Source organism: Cherax quadricarinatus, unplaced genomic scaffold, assembly GCF_038502225.1.
Source record: "Cherax quadricarinatus isolate ZL_2023a unplaced genomic scaffold, ASM3850222v1 Contig50, whole genome shotgun sequence".
NCBI lineage: Eukaryota > Metazoa > Arthropoda > Malacostraca > Decapoda > Parastacidae > Cherax > Cherax quadricarinatus.
The window spans coordinates 256,246-279,803 of NW_027195076.1; the positions used below are offsets into that span (position 1 = coordinate 256,246).

Genomic DNA, 23,558 nt, shown 5'->3' on the forward strand with positions numbered 1-23,558 from the left:
GGGGAGTTTCTTTCTGTTTTGGGTCTCCCTGCCTCGGTGGGAGACGGCCGACTTGAAAAAAAAAAAAATCTACAATTTTTTTTTTGTTATATTTGAAAATATGTAAAAACAAGTAGATCTACTTTTGTAGCAATACGAATTTGAACATCGATCTATTTGGACCGTTTAAGGGTTAATAGTTCTGTTTTCAGTTATATGGGCATTTCTGTCTTGGTAATTTGCATTCCTTCATAAGGAGTTCCTGAAACAAATTAAATATCAGGGCATAGTACAGAGATTATGTGCACATTATCTCTTCTTGATTGATTCTTAGGAATAATGAAGGATTTACTGATTAATGATTGAGGAAAAGTAGTAGCACTTGATAGGGAATCATATTTTATTGAGTAAACATTACATCATGTGGACACTAACCTGGGTTAGCCAGGTGGCCTTCCCATGCCAGTACTCCTTCACTACCTGGTAGATTCAGGTCAACCAGGTGGCCTCCCCATGCTAGTACTCCTTCACTACCTGGTTGACCCAGGTCAGCCAGGTAGCCTTCCCATGCCAGTACTCCTTCACTACCTGATTGATCTAGGTCATCCAAGTGGCCTCTCCATGCCTATACCCCTTCACTACCTGGTTGACCAGGTCAGCCAGGTGGTATCCAAACAGTTATACTGCTGCACCTCCAGGTTGACCAGGTCTCCCAGGAGGCATCATGACCCTTGCACTACCTGGTATCCTGACACCTGTACCATTGCTTCTCCTGGCTGACCCAGCGTCGAGTCGGCATTATGCCTTATTTACATGATCCAGTAAAGGGTTGGATTCCAAATCTGCACACTGAAACCACCCTCAAAAAGCAGGAGACGCAGTGAATATGTAAAGTTTCCAACTTTTCTTAATTAAATGCAGACCTACAATAAATACATGAAGATTTACATATTATATGATGCGCAACGAACGTTTCATTATATTTTTCAGGGAAAAATAATTGGCACTGAATTTAGATAGTTTGTGACTGTGATTAAAATGTTTTCTGAAGGCTGAATAATTTTCTACTTTTAGTATTGAAAGTAGATTATTATTATATTTAGAGGGATGTTCTAAACTCACAAGGGTCATGTAGCACCTGAGGAATGGTAGGAATCAGGCTCAGTTCCCAAAAAAAGGGTAGAACAGGCTCAATTCCTGGGATCAAACACGTCCCCCAATCACTTACAATGAAGAACCTCCTTCAAAGGGGCAAAATAGAACACGGGCAATCCTATAACTATAATTGTGGAGGTTTAAACTGATTGTTGTAAAGGAAAGTGAATGATGGGTGTTAATGTATAAAGTTCCGTGTATAGGTGATAAATCTAGATGACACCATTGAAGTAACTAATTGTCTATAATTCTAAAAGATTTGTTGAATTGTGAGAAGGATAAAATGTAAACACAAGTTCAGTGCACAATAATTTTTATGTATTTGTGGATAGGTGTTAACAATTTATCAGAAAATTTCATTGTTTTCCTATCAGGTGCAAGCTGAGTGAACCAGTATCCATATACCAAAAGGAGGTGTTTTTTAATGATGGAGATGCTTTTGTGCCAAATTACATCCAGCTAGATCATATTCCACGGTCAAAGTACTGTGTTACCAAGGTAAGAGTATAAATCATAAATGAAGATCAGACAATGCCACTGGTATTGTATTTACTTGTATGTAAAGAGGAGAGCTAGCAAGCACTTGGTTCATTATTTATTGGTGCAAATAACTAACAGAAAGGTACCAGTTCATTATTTATTGATGCCAGTAATTAACAGAAAGGTATTGGCAGTCTTTGCTTATTTTTATATTGTATTCACTGAATGATTTTTAGTTTACTTGTTTTAAAAAAAATTATGTAGAAATAATATACTACCATACTTTATGCTGATCTGCCGTGTATTTTCATAATTTTGTTTATTATACATACAAAATGTTAACTTTATATAATTGAATTTTTTTTTTTTTTTTTTTTTTCAACAAGTCGGCCGTCTCCCACCGAGGCAGGGTGACCCAAAAAAGAAAGAAAATCCCCAAAAAGAAAATACTTTCATCATCATTCAACACTTTCACCACACTCGCACATTATCACTGTTTTTGCAGAGGTGCTCAGAATACAACAGTCTAGAAGCATAAACATATAAAGATACACAACATATCCCTCCAAACTGCCAATATCCCAAACCCCTCCTTTAAAGTGCAGGCATTGTACTTCCCATTTCCAGGACTCAAGTCCGACTATATGAAAATAACCGGTTTCCCTGAATCCCTTCACTAAATATTACCCTGCTCACACTCCAACAGATCGTCAGGTCCCAAGTACCATTCGTCTCCATTCACTCCTATCTAACACGCTCACGCACGCTTGCTGGAAGTCCAAGCCCCTTACCCACAAAACCTCCTTTACCCCCTCTCTCCAACCCTTTCGAGGACGACCCCTACCCCGCCTTCCTTCCCCTATAGATTTATATGCTTTCCATGTCATTCTACTGTGATCCATTCTCTCTAAATGACCAAACCACCTCAACAACCCCTCTTCTGCCCTCTGACTAATACTTTTATTAACTCCACACCTTCTCCTAATTTCCACACTCCGAATTTTCTGCATAATATTTACACCACACATTGCCCTTAAACAGGACATCTCCGCTGCCTCCAACCGTCTCCTCGCTGCTGCATTTACCACCCAAGCTTCACACCCATATAAGAGTGTTGGTACTACTATACTTTCATACATTCCCTTCTTTGCCTCCATAGATAACGTTTTTTGACTCCACATATACCTCAACGCACCACTCACCTTTTTTCCCTCATCAATTCTATGATTAACCTCATCCTTCATAAATCCATCCGCCGACACGTCAACTCCCAAGTATCTGAAAACATTCACTTCTTCCATACTCCTCCTCCCCAATTTGATATCCAATTTTTCTTTATCTAAATCATTTGACACCCTCATCACCTTACTCTTTTCTATGTTCACTTTCAACTTTCTACCTTTACACACATTCCCAAACTCATCCACTAACCTTTGCAATTTTTCTTTAGAATCTCCCATAAGCACAGTATCATCAGCAAAAAGTAACTGTGTCAATTCCCATTTTGAATTTGATTCCCCATAATTTAATCCCACCCCTCTCCCAAACACCCTAGCATTTACTTCCTTTACAACCCCATCTATAAATATATTAAACAACCATGGTGACATTACACATCCCTGTCTAAGACCTACTTTTACCGGGAAGTAGTCTCCCTCTCTTCTACACACCCTAACCTGAGCCTCACTATCCTCATAAAAACTCTTTACAGCATTTAATAACTTACCACCTATTCCATATACTTGCAACATCTGCCACATTGCTCCTCTATCCACTCTATCATATGCCTTTTCTAAATCCATAAATGCAATAAAAACTTCCCTATCTTTATCTAAATACTGTTCACATATATGCTTCAATGTAAACACCTGATCTACACATCCCCTACCCACTCTAAAACCTCCTTGCTCATCTGCAATCCTACATTCTGTCTTACCTCTAATTCTTTCAATTATAACCCTACCGTACACTTTTCCTGGTATACTCAGTAAGCTTATTCCTCTATAATTTTTACAGTCTCTTTTGTCCCCTTTCCCTTTATATAAAGGGACTATACGTGCTCTCTGCCAATCCCTAGGTACCTTCCCCTCTTTCATACATTTATTAAACAAAAGTACCAACCACTCCAACACTATATCCCCCCCTGCTTTTAACATTTCTGTCATGATCCCATCAGTTCCAGCTGCTTTACCCCCTTTCATTTTACGTAATGCCTCACGTACCTCCCCCACACTTACATTCTGCTCTTCTTCACTCCTAAAAGATGGTATACCTCCCTGACCAGTGCATGAAATTACTGCCTCCCTTTCTTCCTTAACATTTAAAAGTTCCTCAAAATATTCTCGCCATCTACCCAATACCTCCATCTCCCCATCTACTAACTCCCCTACTCTGTTTTTAACTGACAAATCCATATTTTCCCTAGGCTTTCTTAACTTGTTTAACTCACTCCAAAATTTTTTCTTATTTTCATTAAAATTTCTTGACAGTGCCTCTCCCACTCTATCATCTGCTCTCCTTTTGCACTCTCTCACCACTCTCTTTACCTTTCTTTTACTCTCCATATACTCTGCTCTTCTTATAACACTTCTGCTTTGTAAAAACCTCTCATAAGCTACCTTTTTCTCTTTTATCACACCCTTTACTTCATCATTCCACCAATCACTCCTCTTTCCTCCTGCCCCCACCCTCCTATAACCACAAACTTCTGCCCCACATTCTAATACTGCATTTTTAAAACTATTCCAACCCTCTTCAACCCCCCCACTACTCATCTTTGCACTAGCCCACCTTTCTGCCAATAGTCGCTTATATCTCACCCGAACTTCCTCCTCCCTTAGTTTATACACTTTCACTTCCCTCTTACTTGTTGTTGCCACCTTCCTCTTTTCCCATCTACCTCTTACTCTAACTGTAGCTACAACTAAATAATGATCCGATATATCAGTTGCCCCTCTATAAACATGTACATCCTGGAGCCTACCCATCAACCTTTTATCCACCAATACATAATCTAATAAACTACTTTCATTACGTGCTACATCATACCTTGTATATTTATTTATCCTCTTTTTCATAAAATATGTATTACTTATTACCAAATTTCTTTCTACACATAGCTCAATTAAAGGCTCCCCATTTACATTTACCCCTGGCACCCCAAATTTACCTACTACTCCCTCCATAACATTTTTACCCACTTTAGCATTAAAATCCCCAACCACCATTACTCTCACACTTGATTCAAAACTCCCCACGCATTCACTCAACATTTCCCAAAATCTCTCTCTCTCCTCTACACTTCTCTCTTCTCCAGGTGCATACACGCTTATTATAACCCACTTTTCACATCCAATCTTTATTTTACTCCACATAATCCTTGAATTAATACATTTATAGTCCCTCTTTTCCTGCCATAGCTTATCCTTCAACATTATTGCTACTCCTTCTTTAGCTCTAACTCTATTTGAAACCCCTGACCTAATCCCATTTATTCCTCTCCACTGAAACTCTCCCACCCCCTTCAGCTTTGTTTCACTTAAAGCCAGGACATCCAGCTTCTTCTCATTCATAACATCCACAATCATCTCTTTCTTATCATCTGCACAACATCCACGCACATTCAGACTTCCCACTTTGACAATTTTCTTCTTCTTATTCTTTTTAGTAATCTTTACAGGAAAAGGGGTTACTAGCCCATTGTTCCCGGCATTTTAGTTGACTTTTACAACACGCATGGCTTACGGAGGAAAGATTCTTATTCCACTTCCCCATGGATATAAAAGGAAAATTAATAAGACCAAGAACTATTAAGATAAAATCAAAGAAAACTCAGATGAGTGTGTATAAATAAATGTGTACATGTATGTGTAGTGTGACCTAAGTGTAAGTAGAAGTAGCAAGACATGCCTGTAATCTTGCATATTTATGAGACAGACAAAAGACATCAGCATAATAATGTATCATAATAATGTATCATAATAATGTATCATAATAATGCTACTATTAAATGGATTCCAAAAAAATGATACATAATTGTAATTTGAGTGCCTTCTCAAAGACAGTGATAGTGTGAATTATGGTGAAAGTGTTTCTTTTTTTGGGTCACGCTGCTTCGGTGGGAGACGGCTGATGTGTTAAAAAATTGTATTTATAAAAAATTTTGGAGTCAGTAGTATATATACATTTTAATTATTAATGGGGATTTTTTTTTTTTTTTTCAACAAGTTGGTCGTCTCCCACCGAGGCAGGGTGACCCAAAAAAGAAAGAAAATCCCCAAAAAGAAAATACTTTCATCATCATTCAACACTTTCACCACACTCACACATTATCACTGCTTTTGCAGAGGTGCTCAGAATACAACAGTTTAGAAGCATATACGTATAAAGATACACAACATATCCCTCCAAACTGCCAATATCCCAAACCCCTCCTTTAAAGTGCAGGCATTGTAGTTCCCATTTCCAGGACTCAAGTCCGACTATATGAAAATAACCGGTTTCCCTGAATCCCTTCACTAAATATTACCCTGCTCACACTCCAACAGATCGTCAGGTCCCAAGTATCATTCGTCTCCATTCACTCCTATCTAACACGCTCATGCACGCTTGCTGGAAGTCCAAGCCCCTCGCCCACTAAACCTCCTTTACCCCCTCTTTCCAACCTTTTCGAGGACGACCCCTACCCCTCTTTCCTTCCCCTATAGATTTATATGCTTTCCATGTCATTCTACTTTGATCCATTCTCTCTAAATGACCAAACCACCTCAACAACCCCTCTTCTGCCCTCTGACTAATGCTTTTATTAACTCCACACCTTCTCCTAATTTCCACACTCCGAATTTTCTGCATAATATTTACACCACACATTGCCCTTAGACAGGACATCTCCACTGCCTCCAACCATCTCCTCGCTGCTGCATTTACCACCCAAGCTTCACATCCATATAAGAGTGTTGGTACTATTATACTTTCATACATTCCCTTCTTTGCCTCCATAGATAACGTTTTTTGACTCCACATATACCTCAACACACCACTCACCTTTTTTCGCTCATCAATTCTATGATTAACCTCATCCTTCATAAATCCATCCGCCGACACGTCAACTCCCAAGTATCTGAAAACATTCACTTCTTCCATACTCCTCCTCCCCAATTTGATATCCAATTTTTCTTTATCTAAATCATTTGATACTCTCATCACCTTACTCTTTTCTATGTTCACTTTCAACTTTCTACCTTTACACACATTCTCAAACTCATCCACTAACCTTTGCAATTTTTCTTTAGAATCTCCCATAAGCACAGTATCATCAGCAAAAAGTAACTGTGTCAATTCCCATTTTGAATTTGATTCCCCATAATTTAATCCCACCCCTCTCCCGAACACCCTAGCATTTACTTCTTTTACAACCCCATCTATAAATATATTAAACAACCATGGTGACATTACACATCCCTGTCTAAGACCTACTTTTACCAGGAAGTATTCTCCCTCTCTTCTACACACCCTAATCTGAGCCTCATTATCCTCATAAAAGCTCTTTACAGCATTTAGTAACTTACCACTTATTCCATATACTTGCAACATCTGCCACATTGCTCCTCTATCCACTCTATCATATGCCTTTTCTAAATCCATAAATGCAATAAAAACTTCCCTACCTTTATCTAAATACTGTTCACATATATGCTTCAATGTGAACACTTGATCAACACATCCCCTACCCACTCTGAAGCCTCCCTGCTCATCCGCAGTTCTACATTCTGTCTTACCTCCAATTCTTTCAATTATAACTCTACCGTATACTTTTCCTGGTATACCCAGTAAACTTATTCCTCTATAATTTTTACAATCTCTTTTGTCCCCTTTCCCTTTATATAAAGGGACTATACATGCTCTCCGCCAATCCCTAGGTACCTTCCCCTCTTTCATACATTTATTAAACAAAAGTACCAACCACTCCAACACTATATCCCCCCCCCTGCTTTTAACATTTCTGTCATGATCCCATCAGTTCCAGCTGCTTTACCCCCTTTCATTCTACGTAATGCCTCACGTACCTCCACCACACTTACATTCTGCTCTTCTTCACTCCTAAAAGATGGTATACCTCCCTTGCCAGTGCATGAAATTACCGCCTCCCTTTCTTCCTCAACATTTAAATGTTCCTCAAAATATTCTCGCCATCTACCTAATACCTCCCTCTCCCCATCTACTAACTCCCCTACTCTGTTTTTAACAGACAAATCCATTCTTTCCCTAGGCTTTCTTAACTTGTTTAACTCACTCCAAAATTTTTTCTTATTTTCATTAAAATTTCTTGACAGTGCCTCTCCCACTCTTTCATCTGCTCTCCTTTTGCACTCTCTCACCACTCTCTTCACCTTTCTTTTACTCTCCATATACTCTGCTCTTCTTATAACACTTCTGCTTTGTAAAAACCTCTCGTAAGCTACCTTTTTCTCTTTTATCACACCCTTTACTTCATCATTCCACCAATCACTCCTCTTTCCTCCTGCCCCCACCCTCCTATAACCACAAACTTCTGCCCCACATTCTAATACTGCATTTTTAAAACTATTCCAACCCTCTTCAACCCCCCCCACTACTCATCTTTGCACTAGCCCACCTTTCTGCCAATAGTCACTTATATCTCGCCCAAACTTCCTCCTCCCTTAGTTTATACACTTTCACCTCCCTCTTACTTGTTGTTGCCACCTTCCTCTTTTCCCATCTACCTCTTACTCTAACTGTAGCTACAACTAAATAATGATCCGATATATCAGTTGCCCCTCTATAAACATGTACATCCTGGAGCCTACCCATCAACCTTTTATCCACCAATACATAATCTAACAAACTACTTTCATTACGTGCTACATCATACCTTGTATATTTATTTATCCTCTTTTTCATAAAATATGTATTACTTATTACCAAATTTCTTTTTACACATAGCTCAATTAAAGGCTCCCCATTTACATTTACCCCTGGCACCCCAAATTTACCTACTACTCCCTCCATAACATTTTTACCCACTTTAGCATTGAAATCCCCAACCACCATTACTCTCACTTGATTCAAAACTCCCCACGCATTCACTCAACATTTCCCAGAATCTCTCTCTCTCCTCTACACTTCTCTCTTCTCCAGGTGCATACACGCTTACTATAACCCACTTTTCACATCCAATCTTTATTTTACTCCACATAATCCTTGAATTTATGCATTTGTAGCCCCTCTTTTCCTGCCATAGCTTATCCTTCAACATTATTGCTACTCCTTCTTTAGCTCTAACTCTATTTGAAACCCCTGACCTAATCCCATTTATTCCTCTCCATTGAAACTCTCCCACCCCCTTCAGCTTTGTTTCACTTAAAGCCAGGACATCCAGTTTCTTCTCATTCATAACATCCACAATCATCTCTTTCTTATCATTTGCACAACATCCACGCACATTCAGACTTCCCACTTTGACAATTTTCTTCTTATTCTTTTTAGTAATCTTTACAGGAAAAGGGGTTACTAGCCCATTGTTTCCGGCATTTTAGTTGACTTTTACGACACGCATGGCTTACGGAGGAAAGATTCTTATTCCACTTCCCCATGGATATAAAAGGAAAAGTAATAAGACCAAAAACTATTAAGATTAAATCAAAGAAAACTCAGATGAGTGTGTATAAATAAACGTGTACATGTATGTGTAGTGTGACCTAAGTGTAAGTAGAAGTAGCAAGACGTACCTGTAATCTTGCATATTTATGAGACAGACAAAAGACACCAGCAATCCTACCATCATGTAAAACAATTACAGGCTTTCGTTTTACACTCACTTGGCAGGACGGTAGTACCTCCCTGGGTGGTTGCTGTCTACCAACCTACTACAGTAAATAGTAAATAGCTTTAAATATACAAATAGAAACTACTGATGATTATTATTATTAATTTTTGCTTTTAATCAGTATTGTACTGAATTTAATAAGCAAGTGAGCTCAGTTATATAAAAACAGTTCAACTGTTCTCACTTTGCAAGTTATACAGCCTCTCCTCACTTAGCGATGTACTCATTTACTGTATTGATGACTCGGACTTCTGACAGGCTCAGACCAGTATGCATACCTAAGTAATGTATATTAGAGCTGATTTCCTCTATTCTATTCATTACAATATACAGTACACTACTGTATAAACATTTAAAAAATACAAGAAATGTTATAAATGGTGCAAAGGTAACATTAAAGCAATATCAAAGATGGTTGACACAAACCCACTACCATTATAGTATGCTCCTCACTTAGCAACGAATTCATTTACTGACGTGGTCTTAAGAATGGAACTCTGTCATTAAGTGAGGAGAGGTTGTATTTTCCCTTTTGCAGTAGGACCTCAAGAAATGTATTATTATTATTATAATCAAGGGGGAAGCGCTAAACCCGGAGGATCATACAGCGCCTGGGGGGGGGGATGTGGAAGGCATTCAGGCTTAATTCAGGGAACTGGAGCACAGATCCAATTCCCTAAATCAAGAGCCCCTCACCAACATCAAGGAACCTTCCTTGAGGGGGTCATCAAGAAATGTAGATTTTAACCAATTTATGAAATTTTTCTAGTTGTTGCCATGAGGGGGATGTGCTTAATCATTTTTGTTTATAACTTATTAAATTTGAAACTTGGTATCAGTACCAGGTTTTATTGCAAGTTCAGGATCACAGGTACTATAATTGAATCTTTTTTTTTGTTTTGTTATTTTTCAATTTTCATTCTTGAATTGGGATGGTGATGGAATTTACATACTTTGCAGTGACTTTATCTCTTTTATGGTCTGGCAAGGATTATTTCTTAAAATTACAGGTGTATGACAGCACCTCTCCAGAAGATTGTGAAATTCACCAGACAAAAGTTTTTGTATGTCTTGAGAAGAAACAGCCTGAACCAGGACTCTACTGGACGGGAGTGGCTGTGGCTCATCTGCTCCTTTTCTTAACTCTGCTTGCTTTCTTTTTTATAAGGGATCTTCGATCATTACAGGTCAGTTGTGCATCTTTGTTTTATAGTAGCAAGTGTATCCACTTCTTCATTTTTCAAAAATTCACTTTTTATATTATATCTGATCTGCTTTTTCTTTTTCCTCATCTCACCAAGTAACGGCTGACTTGTTGAAAAAAAAAAAAAAAACAGAAATAGAGAATCACAAATGAAATTGTCATAAAGCAAGAGAGACCTGTATTTTGGACACTATGGTCATGTTCTAACTGTATTTGCCTTATTTTTGAAGAAGCAAACTTACATCTCAGTTATTAATATATTCACAAAAAATGCTGAATTTTAGTCTTAAAAATATCTAGATTATAATACCTGTTTTTGTGAGGGGTATAGGGCATAACTATGTTAAACAAGAATGTACAATAATTGTGAATATTAACCCCTAAATTAATAATTAGTAAATTTATCATTTGCATATGATATGTATAATAATAATAATAATAATATCTTTATTTACTACAAGTACATGTACATGCTGTACAGGCCTAGCTGACATCAGTGACATACTACTATGTAGAAAGCCCCTTGTTATGCTGAGCATTTCGGGCAAATTAGGTCAGTTTTGTCCCAGGATGCGACCCACACTAGTCGACTAACACCCAGGTACCCATTTTAAACTGATGGGTGAACAGGGACAGCAGGTGTCATATGGAAACATGTCCCAAATGTTTTCCAGACGTACCAGAGGAGATTCGAACTCTGGACCGCAGTGTGTGAGCTGAGTGCGCTAATGATCGAGCTACGGGACACCGTAGAGTAAAATATATTTAAAATTATATTTTTGCCTCTTTAATAGTAGGCAGTCCACACCATAACTACAGTTTTCTTCCTCAGGGTCAGTACATGATCTGCTTCATCATATCGCTTCTGCTGTACAACATCTGTCTGCTACCAGGATCAGTACTCACTCTAGATATCAGCTTTGTGTCATGTGTATCCCTAGGTGAGTTGACACCTGCCGAATGTCACTCTCACTGATTTCAGCCCCTAAAACTTAAAACCTTTTTTTTTTTATAACCTCCCTCCAATCATTCCTGGGATGACCCCTACTCTTCCTACCATCCACCCCAGATTTACACGTCCTTCTCATCATCCCATACTCTCCATCCTTTATTTAAGTTCAGATCACCAGAAAATGTGAAAAATTGTTGATGAAGAGCCATGGTATCATTCCCATAATTTATTCAGATTCATTTTTTAGTATTAAACTACTTATCCCTCCATTTTTTTAATCCATTGACCTACTACTCATACATCACTTATATAATTTGAAAATTATCCTGGCACTCGTCTTTTTTTTTTTATGGTAACAAGTTTATCCACTACTTCATTTTTCAAAAATTCAATTTTTATATTATATCTGATATGCCTTTTCTTTTTCCCCATCTCACAAAGTATCATATACAAATAGGTAATTAAATATAACATTGTGTATTAAATAATCAATATATATAATTTTCTTCCTCAGGGGCTGTAAAATACTTCTTTTTCTGTGGAGTGATGCTGTGGTTCAATGTGATCTGTTTTGATATTTGGAGAACTTTAAAGTAAGTATTGTATGACACAGGTGTGGCGCATGTTTTTATGATCTTTATTGTGAAACTTGTCCTCTAATTTTGATTAATGAATGTGGGAGCAAGAAGAAAAAACGATAATTCGTAAAATGGCATAAAATAATTTTATGCGTCTTATTTGAATTCTCCAAAAATCTAAAAAAAATTTCTTCTGTAAAGTACCCTACATACATACACTGTGCTCTCTCACACTAAATTACATTTAAATTAAAACATCATTATTATTATTATTCTTTAGTAGCTGTATCCTGCTAAGGCAGGGTTACCTAGACAAGAAAATATGTTCACCATCATTTATTTCATAACTATCTTTATTGATTGTAGATGAATGGTTCACAGAACCGACACGTTGATGAATTAGACACATGTGCAACTCTTGGGTATCTTTATTAAGGAAACGTTTCGCCACACAGTGGCTTCATCTACAATCCTGTCAGACACTGCAACTTCTTGGGATCTTAATACTTGGGAATTCTTCGCTTGCCTAACCCTTGGGCACGACCTACTTCCACATTGGGCAAATGTGACACCACCTATAACTGCTGCACCTCTCCTACCTACGGTTTATAAGCTCCTTCTCCGCTCATATGCCGTATTCTACTCAAGATTGATGGACTGACCACATCAACGCAAGGTTGAGGGACTGATTACCTCATTCTTCTCCTATTCTTCAAGCTTCTCCTGTGTATGGACTGATGAAGCCACTGTGTGGCGAAACGTTTCCTTAATAAAGATACCCAAGAGTTGCACATGTGTCTAATTTATCTTTATTGAAGTGTGCTCACATCACAATTCAGATTGCCCTCATTATTATCATCATTACATAACTGAGGAGAGCACTATATCTGTATGAATCATATAGTACCTGAGGGAATGGGAGACAATCAGGTTCAATCCAAGGAAATAGAGGATAAGTTCAGTTACCTGGATAAAGTGTCTAGTCAGCCTTATTGAATAGTTGTCTTTTATAATTTCAAATGTATCCTATTGTAAGTTTGATATTTTGGATATGCCAACAATTTACTTATTTTATTAAGCATGTCATTAGTCTTATAAAGTGATGTAAAGCTATTTATTGAAAGAAAACAGGTGTCTTCTTAAAGAATTTTATGAAGTTAGAAGTATTTACCAGTGAGATAGTTCTGTGATTTTGTATTGTGATTTTCATCCACTACTTAGTCTGTCTTCTGCCTCTAAATCCAGTCTGTAATTGTTAGTACAGTATATATTTTATATTTTTTAAGAAAGCACTAAACCAGTAAGAGTCGTATAACCCCAGCAGAATGGAAGATAATCAGGTTTGATCTGTGAAAAGAAAGGGTAGCTCTTATTCCTTTATCTAGAGCCCTTTACCATCATCAAACCATCCTCCTTCAAGGTTTTCCTCTCAAACTTATTGCATTTTTTTTATTTTATGTCAGTGATGGCAAAAAATTTTTTCTTTGGGTCACCTGCCTTGGTGAGAGACAACTGGTGTGTTAAAAAAGTCATTGTTTTGTCAGCTGTTTCTACATTCTTTTGATTAATGTCTGCATTTTATTGTTTAATACAACATTTATAGATGAATGGTTCAGAGAACCGACATGTTGATAAATTAGACACATGTGCAACTCTTGGGTATCTTTATTGAGGAAACGTTTTGCCACACAATGGCTTCATCAGTCCATATGTAGGAGAAACTTGAAGAACAGGAGAAGAATGAGGTAATCAGTCCCTCAACCTTGAGTCGATGTGTTCAGTCCATCAATCTTGAATAGAATACGGCATATGAGCGGAGAAGCAGCTTATAAACCGTATGGCAGGAGAGATGCAGCAGTCATAGGTGGTGTCACATTTGTTCAATGTGGAAGTAGGTCGTGCCCAAGAATTAGGCAAGTGAAGAATTCCTAAAGGTTGAGGGACTGATTACCTCATTCTTCTCCTGTTCTTCAAGTTTCTCCTACGTATGGACTGATGAAGCCACTGTGTGGCGAAACGTTTCCTCAATAAAGATACCCAAGAGTTGCACATGTGTCTAATTTATCAACATGTCGGTTCTCTGAACCATTCATCTACAAACCTGTCAGACACTGCAACTTCTTGGGATCTTAATACTTAGGAATTCTTCGCTTGCCTAATTCTTGGGCACGACCTACTTCCACATTGAACAAATGTGACACCACCTATGACTGCTGCATCTCTCCTGCCATACGGTTTATAAGCTGCTTCTCCGCTCATATGCCGTATTCTATTCAAGATTGATGGACTGAACACATTGACTCAAGGTTGAGGGACTGATTACCTCATTCTTCTCCTATTCTTCAAGTTTCTCTTACGTATAGACTGATGAAGCCACTGTGTGGCAAAACGTTTCCTCAATAAAGATACCCAAGAGTTGCACATATGTCTAATTTATCTACAACATTTATTTTCCAGAAATCGCCAAGATGTTGGCTCTAGAAAGCGTTTCCTATTGTACTCTGTGTACACCTGGGTTGTTGGAGCAGTGTTGACGACGGTTGTCCTGGTCACGCCATATGCAACCGGCAAGGATCGTGATAGCAGCCTCATGGAGCTTGTCCCAGATGTTTGTAAATTAAAAAGTAAGTAGATATACATGTACAGAAAATTAGTAGAGGCTTAATACATTGAAAATTATATTCATAGGGAAGCACTAAATTCCCAAGGGTTATACAACACGTGCAAAATGGGAGGTATCATGTTTGATCCAAGGAAGGAAAGAGTAGCGCCAATCTCTTATATTGAGAGCATCGAAGCGCTACCAGGACTCAAGTCTGGCTAACCAGTTTCCCTGAATCCCTTTAAAAAATATTACCATATTCACACTCCAACAGCTCATGCTGTATTAATAAAATATTCCCCAAGGGAAGTGCCTTGATGCTGCTGGAGGTATCCTGATTTAAGGAATTGGAGCTACCTTTTCCCATCCTTGGATCTAACCTGATCACCCCAATTCCTCAACCACTGTAAGACCATTGCAGATTTAACACTTCCCCATGAATATACAGTACATCCCTCACCTACAGTGTTCCCCATTTATGAAATTGACACCCCCATTTATGAAATTGACACCTTGAAATCAACTAACATCTTACAAATGTTGATCTGCAGTTACAGTCATTGCAAATCTTAAAGCAGAAATCATTTTTTTTTCTTTTTTTTTTTTTTTTTTGCTATTTTTTCCCAAAAGAATTCATGTTTTGCATATGTTCATTTTCCGCATGTGGTGAAAGTTTCTTTTTGGCAGAGAATGTTAAATAGTTATAGGTTCAATAATGACACTTTTGTTAAAGCAAAATTATATTCATTATTTTCTTCCTCTGTCACTTTCTTCAATGCCGTCAGAACTTCACACTTCCAGCATTAGTCTTGGCACCTCCCAACATCACTAATATGGTAAAATGAAGTAGTGTCAGAGTTTATAAACTACAAAAGAATTTTAAAAAGTGAAATATTAAGAAGAGTTGCTATGTAACTGTTAAAGAAAAAGGTGGAGAAAAACAGTGGATTTCTTTTGTGCCTTACAGTATTTTATTACATGTTAAACTACATTATCTGTGTACTGCAGAAAAGAAATCAATTACTTGTAATAACAATGACATAGCAGCTTAATGGGAATGTAAATGCCTGGCAGATTAATTACCCATGGGTATTTCTAGGTATTTCCATCATGTTCGCTCCCATTCCTTCCCTACCACCCTGGGCAGGAAGTTTGCACAGGATACATGGTATTGGGAGAAAATAGATGGATATATTTTGAACTTTGTCACTGCTACAAGTTTTACTTTTTTTAATTCTTAAATTTATTTAATTTTCTAATGATAATGTGTGATTTTTATTTCCAGCCGATATTAACATAATCTTGCAGTTAGTAGAGACGTTATTGATGATAGTGAACTTCATCTTCATTATATTGGCAACTGCAAATACTTGCAAGTATCCAAAGTTTGGAAATGGTCTCCCACGATGTGAAGCAACTCTCAGGTAACCCATTGTTTTGCTTTCAACACTTGCTGTATTATTTTAAATAATATAGTGATGGAAGGGGAGTTAATGTCAAAAAATGATAATGTTCGTAGCTGGCAGAAAGCCAACAGTTGGTGAATCAGACACTACAGCATAAACCTTTTTTATTTAGTGACATTTTGCTCTCAGGGTTGTCAAATACACCAGAGTACAAAAACATGTGTTAATAATAATAAAAATACAAAGTGCAGGTATACCACATACAGTACTTGACAAAGCCTCATTGAGTGTGAAATATAGTACTACTACTAATAATTGCTTTAGTACAGTATAACCCCATATCCACTGATTCAGTATCCGCTGTTTTAGTTATCCATGGTTTACTGTGACCCAAAAATACCTCTTAGTTTTGCATAATAATGGTCCCAAAGAGCAAAAGTAGAGAAGCTGTGAAGTGCTTCCCATCAGTGAAAAAGTGATAATTCTCCACTTATTGTGCAGAATTTATATGCTTATACAGGATTTATAGGGTTTGCTGCTATCTGTGGTTTCAGTATCCATGGCAGGTCCTTGAAACACATTTCCCCTCAGATATAGGGGTCCTATCGTATTTGCTAATAATTATTATAATCGTTAGGCGGTAAACCCACAAGGGACATGCAGCACTGTGCTAATAATTAGACGTTCTCGAAGGGAGGTTTTAAGTTGTTACCTGAATTTTTTTCTCTTTTTATTTCTTCTGACTTAGTTTTTATTTTGTTCATAATACGAGAAGATTCTTGAAACATTTAGCATGAGCAAGTGCCCTATAACCAGAGTTGTAGAACCTATACAGTGTTGTGGGCCAGTAGTTTTCACATTTGTAGGGTCTTTTAGGAGAGGAATAATAACCTTGGTTATGAAGTGCTTATGTATGCATTTATTAATATGCACAGCACTCTATGACCCTTGTGGGTTTAGCACTTAATTATGATTATAATAATAATATGCTAAGGAGGTATTGAGTTGTATGACCCACATGAGTTTGACACATATATATGAGTATAATAATCAGGAAGACTAAGATGCTGCAGGAGGCAGCCATATTATACTTAAACTGCTCTTGTTATTGCAGAGGTTTTGTTGCATTCCTCATGTTCATACAGCTAACATCATTAAATTATTGTATTAATAAAAATATACTAAAACCCTTTGAGTAAAATTATGAAACTTAAAACTCTAAGACTACAAAGTTCATACTATGGCATGATGTTTTATATCATAGTTCATTTAAAAAAGCTGGTTGATTTATCTGAATTTTAAATCACCATTTTCCTTTGATTATTGCAGCAACTGGTTACACAGAAACATGTAATTGAAATGATTGAAAAGTTACTATTGCTTACTGTCTACTTATTATTGTGGCTGGAAAAGTAAAGTATAATATGAAGGGATATCTTTATTGTACATTATTTCACCCACAAAGTGGCTTTAACGTGTTTTTGATAAAAGCCCTCTCATGAGGATTCCCTGTATATTGTGTCTTATTGTTTCCACATTTTTTTTTTTTTTACACATCACTTACAGGCTAAGAGCTGTTATACTACCTCAGTTTATTTCAAAGCCTAGCTTTATCTAAGGTATATTACCACTTCCTGGGATACAACCCACAACAGTTGACTAACACTCAGGTACCTACAACTTTGATCCTCTGGGGATTGAACCCCGGACACCCCTATATATTAGCCGAGTGTGCTACCAACCAAACCTAAACCAGTAATTATTGTAACTTTTTTTGGCAATTTGGTTTTGCTTAATTAAATACTGAAGAAAGAGGAGAATGCATCCTAACTAAACTCTTGTCAACAGTTTGAAACAAGGATGGAAATTGTTCATCATCATGATCGGCCACACACTTATTGATGTTCCTGATGACATAATGGAAATAAGAGTTGTTGAGTGAGTATTTATCCTTAATTTCTACTATTATTGTACAATATAGTGCTACATATACTGTATTCCTGCCATCTCTCCTAAAATGGAACTTTGTATGCTTTCTCTATATGTCCTCTTTTCTTGAAGCAGTTTCAAGCAATGTGTCAGTGACTTAAAAAGTACATTAATGTAAGCAGATAATCTTAGTTTACAAAATATAATATTCTACAAGTTTTATATACAGCAGGGCCCCACTTATACGGCAGGTTAGGTTCCAGGCTACTGCCGTAAAGTGGAAACCGCCGTAAAGTGGAACACCCTTTTTTTCCACTTATAAATGCATACAAACACTAGATAACAAGTTTACACTAACATATATTAAGTTAGCAATAGAACCAGGCATCAAAAAACAATAAAAAATTACAATACACACATAGTGCACTCATTACATACCTTAAAATATTTATAGTCTTAATCTAGGGTGAGACAAGTAAGAAATCAAGTGTGGTATGTATGGTAATCAGCCAGGCTACCCCACCCACACATACTATTCTATGATATTTAAGCATCCCAGAGCGATAAAATGTATATACAGTTCACTCATTACTTACCTTAAAATATTTGTAGTCTTAATGTAGGGTCAGAAGTAAGTAAATGAGATAAAACTAATAAATGAGAGAGAGAAAGAATGAGTACATGAGAGGGGACAGGCGCAGAGTTATGTAAACAAACCAGGCGAACGTAAGTTTTGTAAACAAACGAAGTGTACACGTCTGGTTTGTGTACAAGTTACATTGTGTACAGGTTGTCTCTACATTGATACGGTAGAATTAATAAAGAAGAATACTCCCATTCTCATGTAACATCATTTTGAGAAGAAATGAAGCTCTGAGTGAAGGCAATGGAAATAAGTCACACTGACTTTTTTGGGTTATCCTAGGTTCTCTACACATATGTTGTTATGTATGATAATCTATGTAACTGTATTTGTGTATACCTGAATAAACTTACTTACATACATACGAAAGGAATAATTTTCTACAGTTACCCCCAGTAACACATTTTCTCTTATGTTAGATTAGAGAAAATGTTATTCTTGCCGTCACTTGTACAAGTTATCTGGCTCCCACATCTTATATTTATGTTTATTTATTCTATTGTGGGGTGTATTTATCATCTTTTTATGTTATGTATCGTGTTTATTATATAATTTTGAAAAAAATATCATGGATGGATTAATGAAAATGTGTATATTAACGTAATATACGACATTTAATGAGACTCGGTGAGTATTGTTATTATTATTATTATCATTTCTAATATGGCGTCACTTGTGCAAGTCGTCTGCTACCACATCTCACATTTATGTTTATTTATTCTACTGTGGGGTGTATTTATCTTATTTATATGTTATGCATCGTGTTTATTATATAATTTTGAAAAAAATATCATAGATGGATTAATGAAAATGTGTATATTAACGTAATATACGACATTTAAATGACTCGATTATTATTATCATTACTAATATGACGTCTGGAGACATAAGACACTTACCGATTTTAATGTGTACCTGCATGCCAGCACAGTATGTAAGTTTATTTAGATACAGGTATACATAAGTATAATTATCAGAGTATATATAAAATATGAAATAACTTTTAAAAACATTTGAAATTTTGGAGTTTCCAGACAAAATGGAGAGACTTAGTGCTTACTGAGCTCACGAAGAATGTAAACAAACAGGGTGGGGCACGGTGACCGTATTAGAAAGTCAGGTGGGGGGAGCCATATAGCGAGTTTTGGTCATAATTTGAAATGACCGTATTAGCGGAACGCCATAAAGTGAAACGCCGTAAAGCGGGGCCCTCCTGTATATACATGTATTTCAGAATCACTAACATTTTGCCAAGTGTTGAACTCTTACGAGTTTTGCAATTCTCATGAATTTGATAACCAAAATACAGAATGAACTTAGGCTATTTTGAGTTTTTTACTTATTTGTAAAGGGAATACTGTAGTCATAGTCCATTGTTATCCAAATTTGCATACTAATTAATACAATTTTCATTACAGTTTGTGGCGATATGTATTGGTAGAGTCACTAGCCATCTTTGCAGTATTTGCATACAGAAAGACTGTGCTAAAAGCAGTGTACCGTTGTTTCTGTCGAGCACCTTGTTATCATCCTGATGAAGAAAGGTCTTCAGTACAAGAGAAAGACCAACTTACAACAATGCATTAGTCATGAAATTTGAGCTTTAAAAGGTTGTAAATCGTGGAACATATTACCATAGTTTGTCTTTGCACAAAAAACATGTGGTGAAAAGATCAGTTTCTTTCATATGCATGAAAATAGTCAGCAATTTTTTATTCCATCATTGCTGGAGTTTTGTATCTTGCACACAAACCACGATGCTAGCTGTGTACTGTGCACAGCTCGAAGAATATAAAAGTAAAGTACTGTACAAAATATCAGTTGAAAATTTTTATTGCAAGTCATACACTTGCAGCCTGGATATACATTATTATTTATAGAAAAGCACTAAACTAGTATGAGTCATTCAGCACTATGCCTGGATGTACAGAAAATGTAATTAGTGCCTTTCATTACTGTTTTTGTACAGGTTTTTCTCCATCTGTACATTATAGCCAAGTTGTTATTCTTGATTATTTGCAGTTGCGAGAAAAGGCCCATATTTAGAGCCAAGGTGTATCTAATCTTTATTATTATTTATTAAAAATATATAATGTATATTTTAGGATTTGGCATTGAAATTGACTGGGGGAATACTGTCATTAGTTATAGAAGTTGATTCTCATAAAACTGCAAATCCAACATGACCTTATTGGTGCTCACTTGTGCCAGAACATGTATAAAGTAAGAATGTAGATGCACAGGGTTGTAATAATACCACATATAAAATGGTCTCTCTACAGTAGGATGAATCTGCTGATCATTTTTAATGTAAAAAATAATAATTTTTGTATGTGTAACTGTGGTACTAATTGTATACTTTCATGAATGAATGAATGCCTTAAAAATGCTCAACTTTATTTTAGATTAGAGCAGTGCTCTTATCTATATATTTTAAATATACATTATTTTGACTACAACCTATGTATAGTCCAAGGTTAATTTTTTTTTAGTTGTAATTGTTAATCATCATTTTATTCTGTTTGCTGATGTATGAGAGTTTTCTTGTTTAGTGAAAGCTGAATTAATTTTTTCTCTGCTTTTATAACATTGTACTGATCAACTGATGCAAGAAACTTGCTCACTACTTCACACTGGACACAAGACTACACATAATTAGTTCTCTGGGGTGCCATACATCAATTAATAAGTGGAACTGAGACTTACAAAACAAGCCTTACCACTGGCTCCTTCCTTACACGAGGACTTAGAGACGATGCGACACATTAGGTAGGTTGCTCTCTCATGATGTTTTGCCGGACACTTGCCTTTATTATTTATAGTACGAGTGACAGTTTTGCATCTGAAAGTATTCAGGGTGTTGAAATGGTACTTGATTAGAACTGTTATGATAGATTTAAAAATGCAAGAATTTAAGGATTTAGTTTCTTTTTATTTTTTTATTATTTTTATCGTTAGTATTAATAGTAAAAACCTCGATTTAATGGACACCAGCGTAACTTACTTTGGATTTAAAGGACAAAATTTCTGGAAGTTCAGAAACAATAAGGTCCATTAAATTCACAATTGTCAGTTATTATTACAGTCAGCTGGGCAAATTGATTTTGGATTTAACAATGTTTAATTCAGAATTGTTGGTTATTGTTATGGTCTACAGAGTAAATTGATTTTGAATTTAATTGGCATAGTCTGCCAGATACAGAAGGGTCTATCGTTGTTTTAATTATAGAAAAACAATCTTATCAGTCTGATTTAACAGACATTTGGCATTACTTGACTGCCAGACCATTACGAGCGTAATGGTCTGAGAATCGGCATTACAAGACACATCCTACTCCCTATTAGTCTGTTAAATCGAAGTTTTACCACATTATTATACGATATTCACAAAAACAACTGAACCTAAATGTGATTCAGAGCTGAATTTTTGTTAATAATAAAGCTTTGTGATATAATTTTAAGTAAAGTCATTAGTAACTATTGTAGTGAAATTCTGACTAATTTTTTTTCAGTATATTATCGCTTTGGTTTCACATTAATTATCAAATAACAGAGTTCTATGTGCCTTCCATGTCTGTTGAGAAATAAATTTTCCAGCTGGAGAAAGTATGCATTCCATAGGAGTATCAAATTAATATTTTACAAAAAATACTATCTTGAATGGTCATGTTAACTAGATGTTTCCAGCTACTCAAAACCTGTTTTCAAATGCATTTGCACCTAACCCACAAATTGGAGATAAAACCATTTAATGTGCCTGTCCTCAACCATTATTATTTTAATATTGGTCCAGGATGAATGAATTATTGTAATCATGGGGGAGAGGTAAACCCGTAGGATTATACAGCGCCTGTAGGGGGGGGGGGAGGTATTCAGGCTTAATTTAAGAAACTGGAGCACAGATCGAATTCCCTAGATCAAGAGCCCCTCAACAGCATCAAAGAACCTCCCTTGACGGGCCAGGATGAATGAAAATGCGTAGTTTCATCTCCAATACGTGGATTATTTGTGAATTGTTCCAGCAACAGTATTGTGACTTATTCTTCGAAATGCATTTACTGTGTTTTATTTGTTATACTTTTGTTATGTAGTGAGGTTTACATTAGAGTTCCTAGCTGTTAATTCTTTGATGTTTTACCATCAGAAACTATTTTTACACATGCCTGATGGTCAGAGATTGAATGTTGGTATTATATAGGCACCTTATAAAATGCTGTGTAAAAGTAATTTTTATAATGTGTATTTTTATTGTACCATTAACATTTGCATACATGGTATTAAAAGACTGTTATGTTCATTTTAAATTTCCAAATGAAATGTTGCCTTGAACATATAATACATAAAGGAATTGGGCTACAATTATTCTCATCATTTCAGATTATTATAATCATGGGGGAGTGCTAAACCCATAGGGATTATACAGAGCCTGTGAGGGTAGGGGAGGGGGAGATGGAAGGTATTCAGGCTTAATTCAGGGAACTGGAGCACAGATCTAATTCCCTAGATCAAAAGCCCCTCACCAGCATCAAGGAACCTCCCTTAAGGGGTCTTCATTTTGGAACAAATGTGAAGTAAAGAATGAATGAATGAAATATCATTGACAGTCATTGAAGACTTCAAGAATTCACTATCTGATTTTCCTTATGCAGTATATGAAGGTAAAAACCGTACACAAAATGTAAATGTGCATAGAAGAAACAATACTTTCAAGACAGTAAGAATGCATTCACATTATACTGTACATGTTCTTGTGCTTAACTGACAGTTAAAAAATGTTTCTTGTG

At 36.4% G+C, this 23,558-nt stretch overlaps 1 protein-coding gene across 4 annotated transcripts in view; it reads left to right on the forward strand.

Annotated features, from left to right (window-relative positions):
- LOC128686957 (uncharacterized) overlaps positions 1–23,060 on the forward strand; it is a 94,035-nt gene extending 70,975 nt beyond the window's left edge. For all 4 annotated transcript variants that reach the window (XM_053774264.2, XM_053774263.2, XM_053774266.2 and 1 more), the window contains 8 exons: positions 1,509–1,632; positions 10,471–10,647; positions 11,497–11,605; positions 12,131–12,209; positions 14,652–14,818; positions 16,082–16,220; positions 18,051–18,140; positions 20,193–23,060. In XM_053774264.2, the coding sequence (XP_053630239.1) occupies positions 1,509–1,632; positions 10,471–10,647; positions 11,497–11,605; positions 12,131–12,209; positions 14,652–14,818; positions 16,082–16,220; positions 18,051–18,140; positions 20,193–20,361 (1,054 nt within the window). In that variant the 3' untranslated portion in view covers positions 20,362–23,060. The remainder of the gene's footprint in view (positions 1–1,508; positions 1,633–10,470; positions 10,648–11,496; positions 11,606–12,130; positions 12,210–14,651; positions 14,819–16,081; positions 16,221–18,050; positions 18,141–20,192) is intronic.
- Positions 23,061–23,558: the final 498 nt, after the last annotated feature.